Source organism: Coloeus monedula, assembly GCF_965178545.1.
Source record: "Coloeus monedula genome assembly, chromosome: 1".
Taxonomy (NCBI): domain Eukaryota; kingdom Metazoa; phylum Chordata; class Aves; order Passeriformes; family Corvidae; genus Coloeus; species Coloeus monedula.
The window spans coordinates 61200319-61215367 of NC_138781.1; the positions used below are offsets into that span (position 1 = coordinate 61200319).

The 15049-nt window shown below is 37.4% G+C and overlaps 1 protein-coding gene across 1 annotated transcript in view; it reads right to left on the reverse strand.

The window, feature by feature from the left end:
• The window catches only part of RAMP3 (receptor activity modifying protein 3), a 40822-nt gene that overhangs the window by 9074 nt on the left and 16699 nt on the right, over positions 1-15049 (reverse strand). Inside the window, exons 2-3 of the mRNA XM_082277377.1 lie at positions 13825-13854; positions 10696-10828 (exon numbers count right to left, since the gene is read on the reverse strand). Of these exons, the coding sequence (XP_082133503.1) occupies positions 10696-10828; positions 13825-13854 (163 nt within the window). The remainder of the gene's footprint in view (positions 1-10695; positions 10829-13824; positions 13855-15049) is intronic.

A 15049-nucleotide genomic window follows, 5' to 3' on the forward strand; every position in this document is an offset into this window, starting at 1 on the left:
AGCTGTTACGGGGTCTAATAATATTTAAGCACTGTGAGTAGCCAAGTGGTACAGTTTTTTCCTGAGCCTTTATCAAATTGCTCTTTGGCTGATGAAAACAATGACATATTTTCACTGTGATAGTAAAAAAGCTATCTGTTTTCCTGCATAGAAATAGCCAGCAGCAGAAACAACCTTACATTTTTGCACCTATTTTTTGTAAGTAGTAATACTAATAGTAATACCTTACCCCTGCACACCACAAATCAGCCTAGATATATATTAGATAGATATACTCCCCAGTAACAGGAAGCAAAAATCCATGATAGATTACAGTGCACCATGATAAATTATACATAATATAGAACCATCTTAAGATCATTTTGCTTCTTAAGCTACCTTCCTGCAGATAAAAATCAGACCCAGCGCCTCAATGATAACTGCTAGTCCCACAGGCAGACATAGAACCCAATTCTAGATGCCAAAATGCTCATTTTAACATTTCTATGTTTATGTTATAATGACACCTTAATATGAAATGGTACATTTTAGCAGTCAGTGAAATGTATGAAAGATATTTGTATATCTGAGAGAAATGTAAAGCATCAATTTCCTGGAAGCTGCAAAGAATTGTGCTCGTAATTGTTCATCAGTGCACTATGCCTTGACAACCTTTGATTTCCACTCCTTCTATACTCAGCTCTGACTTAGCTGCTTAAGAGTGCAGAAGACTGCATTTCTTGTCTTGGAACTACTTTCTGACACTATTCTGTAAGGATAAACAGAAATGCCAGAGTCCTGGCAATTAACCATGTAAAATACTTTTTTTTTTTAAGTATCATTGCATAATAAACTTTTGTAATTGAAACAAGACCCTGAATACAGAACATAATAGTATTAATTCATACCTATTGTGTTGTCAACAGTTAACCACATGACTAATAACACACATAGCCTGGCGCAAGAAATTCTATTTTTTTGTCTCTGCTGAGTTAATCTCCATTATTGCACATTCATGGTTGATCCATTTAGAAAACAAAAATGTAGAAACTGTTTTGCAAACCAGAACAGAAGAACCAGAAAAGTTTGTATTAACTTTTCATTTTTGTAACACATTTATATTTTCATTTTCACTGCCTCTAAAAATACACTGTCCATTACATATGCATTGCATAATTCATACCAGTCTATCAAGTTATACCATATTATTTTACCACCAAGCAACTTTACACAGAAATCTTGTGCATTGTTTTTTTTTTTAAATACAGCCTTTAATAATAAGCTCCGTGAAGACTGTTTTCTATTACTTATCTTACCTCAATAAAATTCAAAAAGGTCATGAAAGTTGTTGAAATGTATATCAGCTGACAGTCCTGAGATTTAACAGCAGACTGCTTTCTAACATCACCTCTAAATTGCTTACATTGTTTCTTCCAAGTGACTTAGAATTATTATATTCTTGCATCTTTAACTATTTGTTAGTTGACTTGGAAATAAAAGCACTGACATACTGATGCCACCTTGTGAGTATAAGGTACCACCATTAGTCCAAGGCATCTACTGAAGTACACATCAATTTGACTCACATCACCCTTGCTAAAATATTGTAACTGGGGTCTTCAGGTGACCTAGATTTCATCAATGTTGAAAACTCTTCCAGAACTTTAAGAAAATATTGATATCAGTGACCTCTGGGCAAATGCCAGATTTCACTCCCTTTTTGAAAAAAAATACTCAGGGTAACAGGTGTTGTAACAGGTAATGTTACAGGTGTTAAAACTTGCTGAAAAAAGCACTTGAAAAACTGAAATCTGATATTAAAAACTGAAAGTTTTTCAGCTCTTGATAATGAAAAGGTAATTCTCTACCTACTTAGCAGCAGGCTCAGAAGATCCTTCTCTTTTTTCATACTAACAGAATTTTCCCAAAGATTTGCAAAATTATTGATAAATTGAAGAACAGAAAGATTTGAGCTCTCAAAAACCTTGAAGAGATGGATAACGGGCTGAAAAAGCACATTATTCTGGCATGATATGGTCATGATATGTTTTTTAAGGGAAGACCCAATGTCTTCTGTGGTTTAACAAAGAAAGTAAGTTATCCCTGATGAATAACAAATTCCAGTTGTTTTTTCCCCATTCCACTGCACTGTAGCCCTGAATACATGGCTTTTGTAGACTGTGATTACAACATGTATTGTGGTATTGTAGTTCACCAAATCTGAGTTCTTGGTAGTTAGTGTATTTCATTCAGCAGCCTCCCAAAATATTGGCAAATTTCTCCTTATCCTCTACAATAAACCCATTTACTAGTTTCAAGTGAGCTCTTCAAAGCAAGGTTTTGTTTGCAAAAAGCAAGATTTTTCAGTGTCTAAAACAAAAACCCAAGAAATCTCATCAGACGAAAAACTGATAAGGTTTTGCTAGTTTGTAGCATAGCTATGTCTCTAACATGCTGCAGAACAAACTGATGGCTTTGCATTTATAAGCAAAGTGGTCTGCAGGTCATCACAGAATGTATAAATGCCAGTGTTCTTAATACAGCAATAAAATTCAGAAGTCAGAGTACTTGACTAAAAATTCAACATTTGTGAATGCTTTTCACCACCCTTCTGCATCATGTAAGATGGCCACAGAAACACAGTTTTAGAAATGCATTGCTGTAATTCTGCACTAAAGAGAGAAAAAGTATTAGAAATGAGGATCCAAAGCCTTTCCAATACCTCACCTGGAATTATCAAATATAGACTTTATTTTCACAGCCATGTATTATATAAAATGTCTGTGCCTCTCCTTTATAATAAAAGTGAAAATTATAACTGCACTAAAGAACCATAGTTCAGCCTCTGCCTCTATCAGGAGGAAAGCAGTTATAAGGGAATGAAGTATTCCTGCCTCATGTCAAACCCTGGTGTCTGAACTCAAACTAACCACTTTATTCATATTCATCAGGACATACTCTTATTTACACGATATAAACTAAAGCCAATACATTTCATATGAAAGTAAGGAAGATTCACCTGAAATACAGATCCTATGAAAGATATTCTACTATAGCCCCAATAAGGGACCAACTGTGCTTTGCATTAACTTCACAGCAACTAGGATGGCTGACTCCAAAACAGCACGTGATTGTACACATCCTCAGCACAGCCCTGTACCTGGCTACTCCGTGACGCTTTATAAACTTCAGGTTTCTTTCATTCCCAATGTTTTGAATAATAGATGGCAAGCATTATTATTTCTGCAAAGAAAAATTGCTATTGTCAGCCACCAGCATGATGGCAACAGAAGTGCTTGAATATGACGTTCTTTTCCATTGTTTTACTTCCTCACACCTAACTGATCTATAAGCTGCTTTGCTTTGCTTTTGAAAAGAAAGGCATGAGTCACAGAAGGAAAACAGTATGTTCTTGAAGTAACTATTAACCAGCCTGGTTTTGCCACCGCTGCCATGACCTCTAGGAGTTTTTAGATGGCTTTTTTAGGTACAAAACTACTGTAAGTTTTGATATGTAAAGAGGTAAAAGAAATACACAGGTAAAAAAGATTAAATATCAGCATAATCTTCATTTCAATGAGAGCTTAAAAAAAAGCAGCATCTGTATCTGTATGAGAAGCTCAAAGGAAGACAATCCTACCAAAGACCAAATGCTGGCATCTACCACACCAGTCCTTTTTCTATATGCCACCGAACACTAAATGGTAAATCAGCTACACTGACATGAGGGCACACAAAGTGCAGGTTTACTCAACCTTCCTTCACAGAGACACTAAACTGACAAAGAATATTTTCTTCTATAAAATCTGGACTAACAAAACTGGGAGGACTTACAGCTGGCTAAATAAGGGATTTTGGTCCCCCTTCTCAGTTAGATTTTCAGGGGAAAAAAAGATACTACTCTTCAGACACATACAGAACTTTAGGCAACAACATTGCAGAAGATTACCCAGAGACAAGGCAATACGATGGCCTTTTGTTGTGCAAGTACATTTGTGATTTGCAGCATTTTTATCATTACTTTAGCCAAGGTAAACCATAACCAATGTACTAGTCTGTCTACAGGGATACAAATTCCAGCGCAAATACAGACACCCGCCTTCTAAATGACACAAGTGAGGAAGGGTGGGACTCCCTCTGATCAGTGGTGTTCTGGATCTAAAATCACATGTGCTTGTCACTCAAACATCCAGTTTCCAGCAGCCTCAGGTTGTCTTTCATGTGAGAAAATCACATGCAAAAATCCAGAATTGAGACTTTTCTGATAATATTTAAAAGAATGAACCAAAGGTGTCAGCTTTCTAATTGTGAGACCATTACTGTGGGAACACATTAGCTCACATGAATCAGTGGCTCATCTCAGCTGTAAAACAAACCCAGTGGTTTGTCTGAGATTTTCACTATTTTCACAAGGGATTTGTATTGAGATTTGATACTAGGGAATATGCTGACCCTATCTGGAAAGAAATGGAAGAGGTTGTTACCCAGGAAATGAGAAGGCTGAGGTACTCAATGATTTTTTTGCTTTGGTCTTCACTGGCAAATGCTCCAGTCAGACCGCTCAACTTGCAGAAGGCAAAGCAGGAATTTGGAGAATGAAGAACTACTCACAGTAGGAGAAGATCAGGTTCAAAAACACATAAGGAGCCTGAAGGTCCACAGGACCCAATGAGAGGCATTTGCAGGTCCTGAAAGAACTGGCAGAGGAAGTGGCTAAGCCACTATTCATCACATTTGAGAAGTCACAGCAGTTCAGTGAAATTCCCATTGGAAAAGAGGAAGCATAACACACCTTTTTAAAAAGGAAAATTTAAAAGGAGCAACTCTCCTCTGAAGACAGGCTGATACATTTAGGGTTGTTCAGACTGTAGAGAGGCTTCGTGAAGACCTTGTAGCACCTTCTAGTACCTGAAGGGGGCTAAAGGGAGCTGAGAGGGACAGTAGTGACAGAACAAGGGGGAATGGCTTTAAACTGAAAGAGAATAGGTTCGGATTAGATACTAGAAACAAATTTTTTACTGTCTAGAACAGCTTGCCTAGAAAAGCTGTGGATGCTCCATCTCTGGAAGTGTTCAAGGACAGGCTGGATGAGGCTTTGAGCAATCTGGTCTAGTGGAGGATGTCCCTATCCACAGCTTGGACATCATGAATGATCTTTAAGGTCCCTCCCAACCCAAACCACTCTGCAATTCTGTGGTTTTCACAGGACATTCCTCTTCTGTATTAGTTTTGTCATTAGCAGCTGCATGCAATTGCTGATTGGTGTCTAGATCAGGCTTCCTGCAGTGGTCAGTGGGGAAGATGAAAAAACTTAGATAACCAACCAAGAAAATTACTCAGTTTGCAGGGTTCCTACATACACACTCAGCCAGCAGAGGTTCTTAGCTGCAAGCTTTAAGAAGCGAGGGCATATAATTTCATTCTGGGCTTCACATGTTTCTTCCAGAGTTTGCTTTCCCATTGATCTTAATGTGATCTGGCTTTCTTTTATGTAATATTTTACTAAGTTTCTTTGAAAACTAGGCACTTTTATGATTAGCTTAGTTGGGCCAAATTGAAACAGGCAAAACTCCCACTGACTTTAAAATTGAGCAACAGGATTACTTTTCCAGATTACATCAAATTTAGTCACACAGATTTTTTTTCCTTAATTCATTTTTTCAAATCCTCAGCATCTGTACAGAACATGGGTGGACTCCCTCATCATCCTCAATGGGACAGAAAGTGCTTAGAGAATTAATATTTCATGTAAAGTGTTGAGGGAAAACTACACTAAGGCTGTACAGAAAAAAAAGAATAGCTATTTACAGTGAGAACAGACCTTGGGCCATGCTCACAGCAAAGCAGGGAGTTTCAGCAGGTACACACATACCTGCAATGAATCTGCTTCAGACGTACAGTTAAAGAAATAATTCGCTCTCCTATTCTGATATGAACCGAAATTTAAAAAATCAGAAAAATCAGACTTTTAACATCTTCCAGATGCTGTAAAGCAATGTAACACAGCCACAGCCTCACAGCAAATTAGGGACTCCTAGAGTTGTAAAAACAGGTAAGAAGAAATGTAGGGATTGGAGGAAGAAGTTTGCTACAATCAGTTCTTTTTCTGAAACAGAAAATCCAGACCTAACATGCACTACTTTGCTAGAATTCTCTTCCAAAACACAAATTGCTATTTCACCCTTGGACTCCAAAACCCACAGCTACTCCTTGGCTGGTAAACACCAAATGACTGGCTGGGGGCTCCCAAAGTAGCAGGTATGCAACCCTAGACGCTTGTGAGATGAGGGCTGCAACAGTAAAATTGGCTTGAAATAAGAGAATGGCTCACCTGTAACAGATGACATGATCTGTTTATAGATGTAATGGATCAATACTAATCTTTTAAACTAAGAGTTTATGCTTTCCCATAATATATTCACTCACTCTTACAGGGTTTAAAAAGTGACTACGGGGCAGATTGTGTGGCATTATTCAACAGTGCTATTATTCAACAGTGCAGACATGGCCACAGCCATCTCTATGGCCTCAAAATTACTGAAGTGTTAGTAACTACACTCAGAAATATGTGGAAAATGGGGATGCAGAAGAGAGAAGATTGGTGCTTGGGAGCAGGCCGAAAGCTTAACACTGAAAATCAACATTAGTACATTTTGGTCCCACATTTCCATAGGAGACACACACAGATTTGTTTAGAGACTGTTTGTTCTAGCTAAATTGTTTCCAGGATCCAGTTAGAAGTATTTGAAAAACTCTTTCATGAGCTAAAAATAGAAAGTAATCTTATCAATTACAATAAGGAACATGTTTTCAGGTTCATGTAAGACACCTCTGGGCACTCCCATCTTCATCTGGCCACTTGCTTCAGAAAGTAGTCATACCTGGCCTCTCAACTGTAGGCCCACACCAGGATTTATCACAGCAGAGTCAAAAAAAGTCTGTTTGTTAATAATGGACTTTGGTTTGTAGCCAGTAGTTGATTTTACATATTCAGCTGTAGTTGCTAAATATTAAGAAGATAACACAGAAATAGAATACATGTATTATTATATGTAATACAGCACTACTAACATACTTGTTACTATAAGTAGATAGAAATATTACACGTGAAAAATAAAAACCTTTCTGCAATTTCCAGTCTTCTGGCAAATGAAAAGTATATTTGCTTTTGCTAACTCCCCATATAGCTTTCACCACACTTTAGTCTCTGCTTATTCACTTGCCATGTACCATAACTTTGAGTCTTTTAAACAACCTCATTGTATTTTCATCTTCAGAGCTCTCTCTGAATAATCTAAAGGCCTCAGCAAAACTGTGACTAGGTAAACTCCTACTCTTCTGTCAATGAAGACCTCCAGCTGTGTTTTGAAGGTTTTACTTTTCTTGTAAACTGTTTGTGGTTGGCCTTCATACCCTGATGTCCAAGCAAGAACAAATGAAACCCACCACATCTAAATGACTTAAAATATTTTAAAATTGCACTTTGATCCCTCATCATATTTAAGCTTTCAAATACCTTTGAACAATTTGACCCAGAGTACTTGTATCCTAACTAATTGCAAATCCTCTGAGAAATATGGAAAAATTAATAGGGAAACTTTCTCCTAGTAGTGCTTCTGTCAAACCTTACCTGAGAATTTACTGTTTATATGTGATCATTTTGTATTTCCAGCAAGACCAATATCAGCTATGGAGGCTAAAACTCTCATATTGGTTTGCAGTACCATCTGCCAAACACAGGAGCCTTGTCTGTTCAAAATCAGTGAAAAGGCTGCTTTTTAAAGAACACAAGTTTGTTAAGAAGGTCAGAGATGTCAGAGAACTTTACAGTTTAATTAAGTTACAGCAAACTGGAGTCACTGCAAATTCTCTCACAACTGTTTGGCCAAACAGTGAAACACTATAGATAATTGCTATTTACAATCCCATAACCAAATGACAGCCATTTATACCGAAGAGCTAAAACTCCTTCATGAAACAAGGAATTTAGAAAATTAGCAGATTTCCACTAACTGTTACATTTCAATATAAGTTGCAAAGATTTCTAAGTGAAAAGTGCCATGCAAAATTTACTGCATGAAGAAATAGTTTCTTTTATACAAAGCTCCCAGTTTTAACCCACTATCTGATCAGGCTGATTAATTGTTACTGCTGGAGGCTAGATACAAAATCAGCACAAACTAATACTACCATGTTTGAACATCCGAATTTTAAGTGCCCATGGCTAGATATATGAGTTTTTCATTACTTTGTCAGATTATGCCAAAGTGTTTCTGTCCCACCTTTTAGGGCTCCTCCAATGAGCTGGAGAATTAGCCTGTATGTGTCCCTGCCCACAGCAGGAGGGTTGGAGCTAGAGGATCTTTAAGGTCACTTCCAACTCAGGCCATTCTGTGATTCTATATGCTTCTTACAGAATACATGACATCAAATAACAATGTCTGTTCTCAAAAGAGTAAAAATCTTAAAAGTCTGCTGCTTCTTCAGTGCAATGAACCCTTATGATAAGTTTGTAATCAGACTTCTAATGCTTGATTAATTCTTGATTTAGGAAATAAATTTCAAAACAAATTCCTCCTGCTACTCTCTTCAAAAGTAGAGCTTGAAACACTAAAAAAAAAGGTGTTTTTTAAAATGTGTATTATGTAAAAATGTAAGATTTTTCTTCTATAAGAACCTTGAACTCTTCTGGTACTGCTTTTGAAGAAAAATGAGCAAAGCCTCAGACTCACCAACTTCTTCAGAAAAATTGTCTCGTAAAGGGAATGAAAACTACACCAAAGAGTGACCACAACTGGAAAGGATAAAATCAAGGTGGATTCTTAACTCTAATTAAAAGTCAGGAAAACTCAGAGACTTCAGTCACCTCCTAACCTTGAAAAATTCTTGCACCAAAATATATAAACTATTGAAGAAATTTTAGCAGAAGTCTTCCAAAAAGCTGCCTGCTTTTTCACCTGTATTAATAAAGGCACAGTCTAATATTTTGGCTCCTATACGTACTTTTCACTGCTGCAAGTAATCCCATTAGTTGAGGTTACTTATCAATACAAACAAGATACCAGCAAAGACCTCTTGTGATTATAATACAATTGTAATGAAGATAAAATGGAGCAAAATTACAGTGTTTCCTTTAAAATAAATAAAACATCTCATACCTAGATGGGTTATAAAATTAAATTTATTGCTCCATAACATACAGATATTTATTAAATAAATTTAGCAGTACCAGCACTGCAAGGATTTTCTTTTTCTTTGTATACACACACTTCTCTGTCAGATTTGACTGCAATTTCTGCAAGCTGGCTTAGAAGAGCCAATCTTCTCTTTGCCTTCCCAACAGCTGGGGAGAGCTACATGAGTGCATCTTTCACTCCAGTAGCGTAAGATTTAAGAATCTACCTTTTAATAGATTGCAAGATTTTAAAGACATAAAGGTGTACAAATAAACATGCTAAGAAGGAATAGCATCTAAATTGTTAATACACTGTCAGATTATGAAACATTATCAACAGATGGGGCATTTCAACACAGGTGTCAGTGGTAAGGGAGTCAAGGGGAACTGCTGCAACACAGCACTGCAGTCTAACATTTCATTATCTGTAGAGTCTGTCAGTGATCAGCTAGTTAAAATATTGCATAACATGACACGACACTAAACAGGAGACAAGATCAGTGATCCTGTGAGAACATATCTGGGGCTCAATGACACTGTAACAGGTGTGGTGACAGCTGGCTTGGGGCTACTCTGCCTCCACAGCAGCCTCCAGAAACAGCACCAGCGTGGTTTTGAATGCAGGAAGATGTTCTGCTTCAGGCTGGCTCGTACCACACCAGCTCTAGTTCACTTGAGTCTCATTTTCTGAAGTGCTGAACACCTGCAGTTTCCTCTGATTTCAGCTGGTGTAGAGGGTACTCAGCGCTTCTGAAAACCAGGCATTATGCATGAGCAGACATGGTCTTAAGAAGCCAGATGCTCCACAAAGCCAAAAATGCCACCAATTTCACAAGCCCTGTGAGTTTTCTCCAGATCAGAATTTGAAGCGTGCAGCTTTATAGAGAGATGTTTAAATATCTTCAGTAACTATGGAACAGGAAAGAGATTAGAGAATAATAATGCCACCCTCACTACTGTCAGTCTTGCAATATTTTAGACATCCAAAGAGAATAGGTGGTGCTCACTCTCTCCATGCTATCTGGCAGGCAAAGAAACAAATGACAGCAGGTTCAGTAGGACAAATCATTTTAAATTTGGATAGGGCAGTTTCATATGAGGTGAATTTCTGAAACAGTGTCATCTTACTGAAAAAAGGAAATCAGAGGAGGGAACTGCATTGCTGTCAAGAGAGACATCAGCACGATTCTAAAAGCATTACTGCTTTAGTGGTTTCACAGAAAAAAAATTACTTAGGGAACATTTGCCTAAAATGCACAGAAATATAGATTAAATGTAAACACAACTGTCTGAGGTAAATGCAACAGCAGCTAGTATTAATTAGCCCACTGGTTAGTTTTCACTAAAGTGGACTATTTTGCACACTCTTTATGTTAAGAGCTAGGTCTCTCTGTGTGCACACGGCCTTACTGCAAGGGCTTTAGAGCTACAGCTTAGCCCTCTGCAAGTGGCAACAAAATACAGAAATTTTTCTATTTTCTGGCACAAAAATATTTTATATGCATTAGGGGAGAACTATCAAAACCAAAACTAACTCTTACATGATAAATTCTGTCAGGTTGCACCACTTTTTTGAGTCCACTTTCTTCATCATCTCTTCAAAGAATCTTCCACAGGCAGGCAACTTTTCTAACATGAGGGATTCATTGCAGAGCTCAGTCTGTTGACGTGCACCTAGGAAACATCAGAAGCACCTTTAATCACAAACACTGAAATAGAAGCACAAACACATCACTCAAATTTGTTCACGCAGTTCAGCTTGCCACTTACATTCTCATAAGCTTAGCATTTAATTTCCTAAGCAATTATAGAAAATAGATAAAACACATTTACATAAATATGTTAAAAACATAACTTGGTATAAAAAACTAAAGGTTACCATATATAGTACTGCCTTTTAAACCTAGCATAGAGGAACCTATCTAATCACTTTTCTGATCTTACTTAGGTACTATCATAACTTATTACCGCCCATTTGCATTTTTAGTTAAAAGCTAACTGAATTCCACATTTCAGTGTAGAAAGCACTTTTCAAGCTTACACAGATGCATCCCATTCAACTAACTATATTACTGTGAAATTACTTTAACATTGGAAATATCTGTATGCCTTACCAGCTAAAGGGTGTGAATCTCCACAATCACAGCTTTTTCTTTAGTATATATACTAAAGGAATTGTCTAGACATCAAGTCCTATGAGGAACAGCTGAGGGACCTTGGGGGTGTTTAGTCTGGAGAAAAGGAGGCTCAGGGGAGACCTTATTGCTTTCTACAACTGCCTGAAAGGAAGGTGTAGCCAGGTGGGGTTTGACCTCCCAACTAACAAGTGACAGAACAGCTCAAAGTTGTGCCAATGGAGGTTTAGATTGGATATTAGGAAAAATCTCTTCACCAAACGAGGTGGAACAGGCTACCCAGGGAGGTGGTTGAGCCACAACCGCTGGAAGTATTTAAAAGATGTGAAGATGTGAAATTTAGGGACAAGTATTAGTTGTGGACTTGGCAGTGTTGGAGTTAACAGTTGGACTCAATGACCATAGAGGTCTTTTCCAACATAAACAATTCTATAATTCTGTGAACTACCTACAATTATCAAATGCTGAAATTACAGCATATAACTACTTGCAAAGAAAGAGTTAACCTTGACTTGAGCAATCCTGTAACTTTTTCAACCTATAAAGGCAACTCCATTATATATAATCAGTCAAATGTTTTTTCTCATCCAGAATGTGCCTGCATGGGAGTACAAAGGTAATATTTTGTTATTTATTATAAAATTGAAATTCTGAAAAAATTCTCTTCAGACTAATGTGCTTGATTTTGAAAAGCCTGAAACATTTTGTTTTGATCAAGCCATAAAACGTCTTGCTTTACCTCTACAGATGCCATTATTTTGACCATTCTTCTGTATAAAAAATGCATTAACATTGAAAATTACCTGTAAATATATGTATATAAACATATTTAATACAAATGCCTAAATTAAATTAGTCAGAAAAAAGTGTGTGTATTTCTTCCTTTCACAGCAGCTCAAATCCAAGAAAAATATTTACCTGAACAAAACTGCAAACCTAACAAACTGGTATATCAGGGAATCCTCCTGAGAACTCTGGAGGAACACCTTTTTTTAAGAATAAAGCCAAGGAGAACAGACAGTTTACTCCTAAAAAAATTTTCACTGAGAACTTATTTACACCAGGGAGAGGAGGTACTTCTTTTGCTTCTATTAGTTACTTTGAAAGCAGGATCCTATCACTGCTGAAAAGAGCTGGTGGTTCTACTTTTATATTGTAAAAGCCAAACACATTGCCAGATGAACTGAGGTCAAAACCATGCAGGACTTTGCTTGATAAGAAGTACAGAGAAGTCCTCATGGCCCCATTCCTTACTATCCAGTAAAAAAAGTCCCAAACTCTAAGGCAAGATGACTGGTCTCAGGCTTCAGATCATAATCCAGCCATCACTCAGAAACTTGAATATCTCCATTTGAAATTGAGGCATGAGACTGTAAAACAGGCTTGAGTGAACATCGTTTCACCCCGGAAGGAGCCTGCTCCTTTGGAGCCTGGGCAGGAGCACCTTGCAATTTAACTTCAGCTATCACAGCTGACTCCTTAGCTGGTGGTCACTCTCTCCGTGACGCTGTATGACAAATGACAGCCATCTCATCAGGACAAATGAACACTTTGCTTTCACGTATTTTCCAAGAGCAGCAGGCCCATGACAGGACAGCCTATGCTGCACCTGAGACCATATGTTTACAACTTCCTACAGACCATAAACCTCTCCAGGCATACGGCTGACTCATTGGGACCTAATCCTTCTTCCTTCATCATGTCTGACTGTCAGTGCTCTTAAAGCTGATGTGAAGCCTTCATCCATGTCAGCAAAAAGTCAGAACTACAATTAATCACCAGTGGCAGAAATGGCAAAAATTACCAGAGAGGGGCAGCATAATTTCATCTGTGGGAAATTAATGTTATAGCATGGATCCTGCCTACTTAAGTGTTCCTGTCAATTCATCTGGCAGCTGCAGTTACCAGTTATACTTTCCACAGCGAGATCTGCAGATGAATGCTAAAGTTGTGCAGAATTCAAAACCAGATATGAAAATTACATAGCTGGCAACCTAAATCCTGCACTGATGCTTTGACAAAAGTTACACAAAGCTGGTTTTTCTGGCAGGATATTCTAAACAGCCAGCTATCATTTGATTTATAATCAAATCCAACAGACTACAGGTTTTTCTTCCACTGTGTCATGTGTGCTGACAATTTACTCCAGTCCCTTCCCAGAAAGGTGTTTGAATAGATTTGCCACAGACTTGTATTTTGGTTGTCTCTCTTTAAAACTTCAATATTTTGCAGGGTCATAGAAAAAAAACCTCTATCAGAGTTATTTGAGCACAATCTGACAACACAGGAGTTTCTGTCTAAATCCCTGATCAAAAGAGTTCAAAATCATGGATAATTCTACAGTTTCACCATCACTATTGAGAACGGCCTTTACAAAACACTACAACACTCTCTTTTCATACAGCCAATGGACAAGACAGTTGAAAAAATGCATGACAACTGACTAATTGAGATGAGATAGGATGGAAGTGTTTCTCAAATGGCAGCCATTGGCAAAACAGAAACAGAAGTTTGAATTTTTGAAGTAAAACTCACCTGCAAATCCAAGCGTCATTAGACCATTAACTAGGAAGGGGAAAAAAAAAAAAAGAGATGAGTTAGATACCTCCACACACTTATCTAAAACAACTAGTGCAATTACAAGCCAAGTAGCAGATAACTATGTTTCAACAGAATATTCAAAATGCTTATTCAAACATTAGTTTCTGTTTTCTTAGAAAGTGTGTCTGAATAAAATAATGAGCACTTAGAGAACGTTGTTTTTAAAATTCTTTTTATCTATCTTTTAAATGGCTGAGTCAGACTTGTTATTGGTTTGTCTATAGCACTCCTTCCTCTAGTTTCTAATATTAAGGATTAGGGACAGGGCAATTTTTACTTTAAGCTTCTTAACAGTGAAAAAGTTCATGAAGATGATGTATACACTCAAAACATAGGTGTACTGCACATTCTAACATGGGGAAAAAAAATCCTTTCATTGTTAAGCAAACACAGCCATAAGAGAGTGTGTACTCTCCTCGTTTAGAAGCATATTGCTGTGTTTAAGTCTCCAGCTTTTGCACAGTGAAGTCACACATTTTGAAAAACATTACAATCAAAACCTATAAGCTTCTTATGCAGAAGTTCCACTAACACAGGTATGTCAGAAGAGCATCCAAATGGAAACAGACTATACCAACAGAAGAAGCCTTCTGATTAACAATTTTCAGTATATCCAGATGGATTAAATTAACAGAAGCCCACCGTGTTTGCACAGCTCCAGCCACAACCAGGATTTTGTAAATATAGCTAAGAGGGACATGGCTTCAATTATTTTTGATGTCCCACTGAAAAATAAAAATTGCTGACAAGTCTTTATAGTGTTAACTTCACATCAGAAATTAAATGAATGATTTCACACAGATGGGTGCCTCCCTGTTTATACAATACATGGCACCCCAGTAAAACAAATCAAGATATACATAGCAGCTTATCAGTACCAATCATTGATCTAGACCATGGTCACTGGGATGTGCCAAGCTGTCAGTTGAGTTAACTGAAAATTTTTGTGTACATGCAGGCAAGAATTTAGATCCTTCTAAGGAACATATTTTTCTTCCAGGCAAGCATTAATCTGTCTTAGTTACTAATGACCCAGAATGCACTGTGAAGAGCAGGAATTCACACATCGGAAAATTGTGCTGCATCCAAACACACAGAGATGAAACTCCATAATACACTCTGATGGCTGTATCTCTTTCACAAATAGAGCACTTTGCTT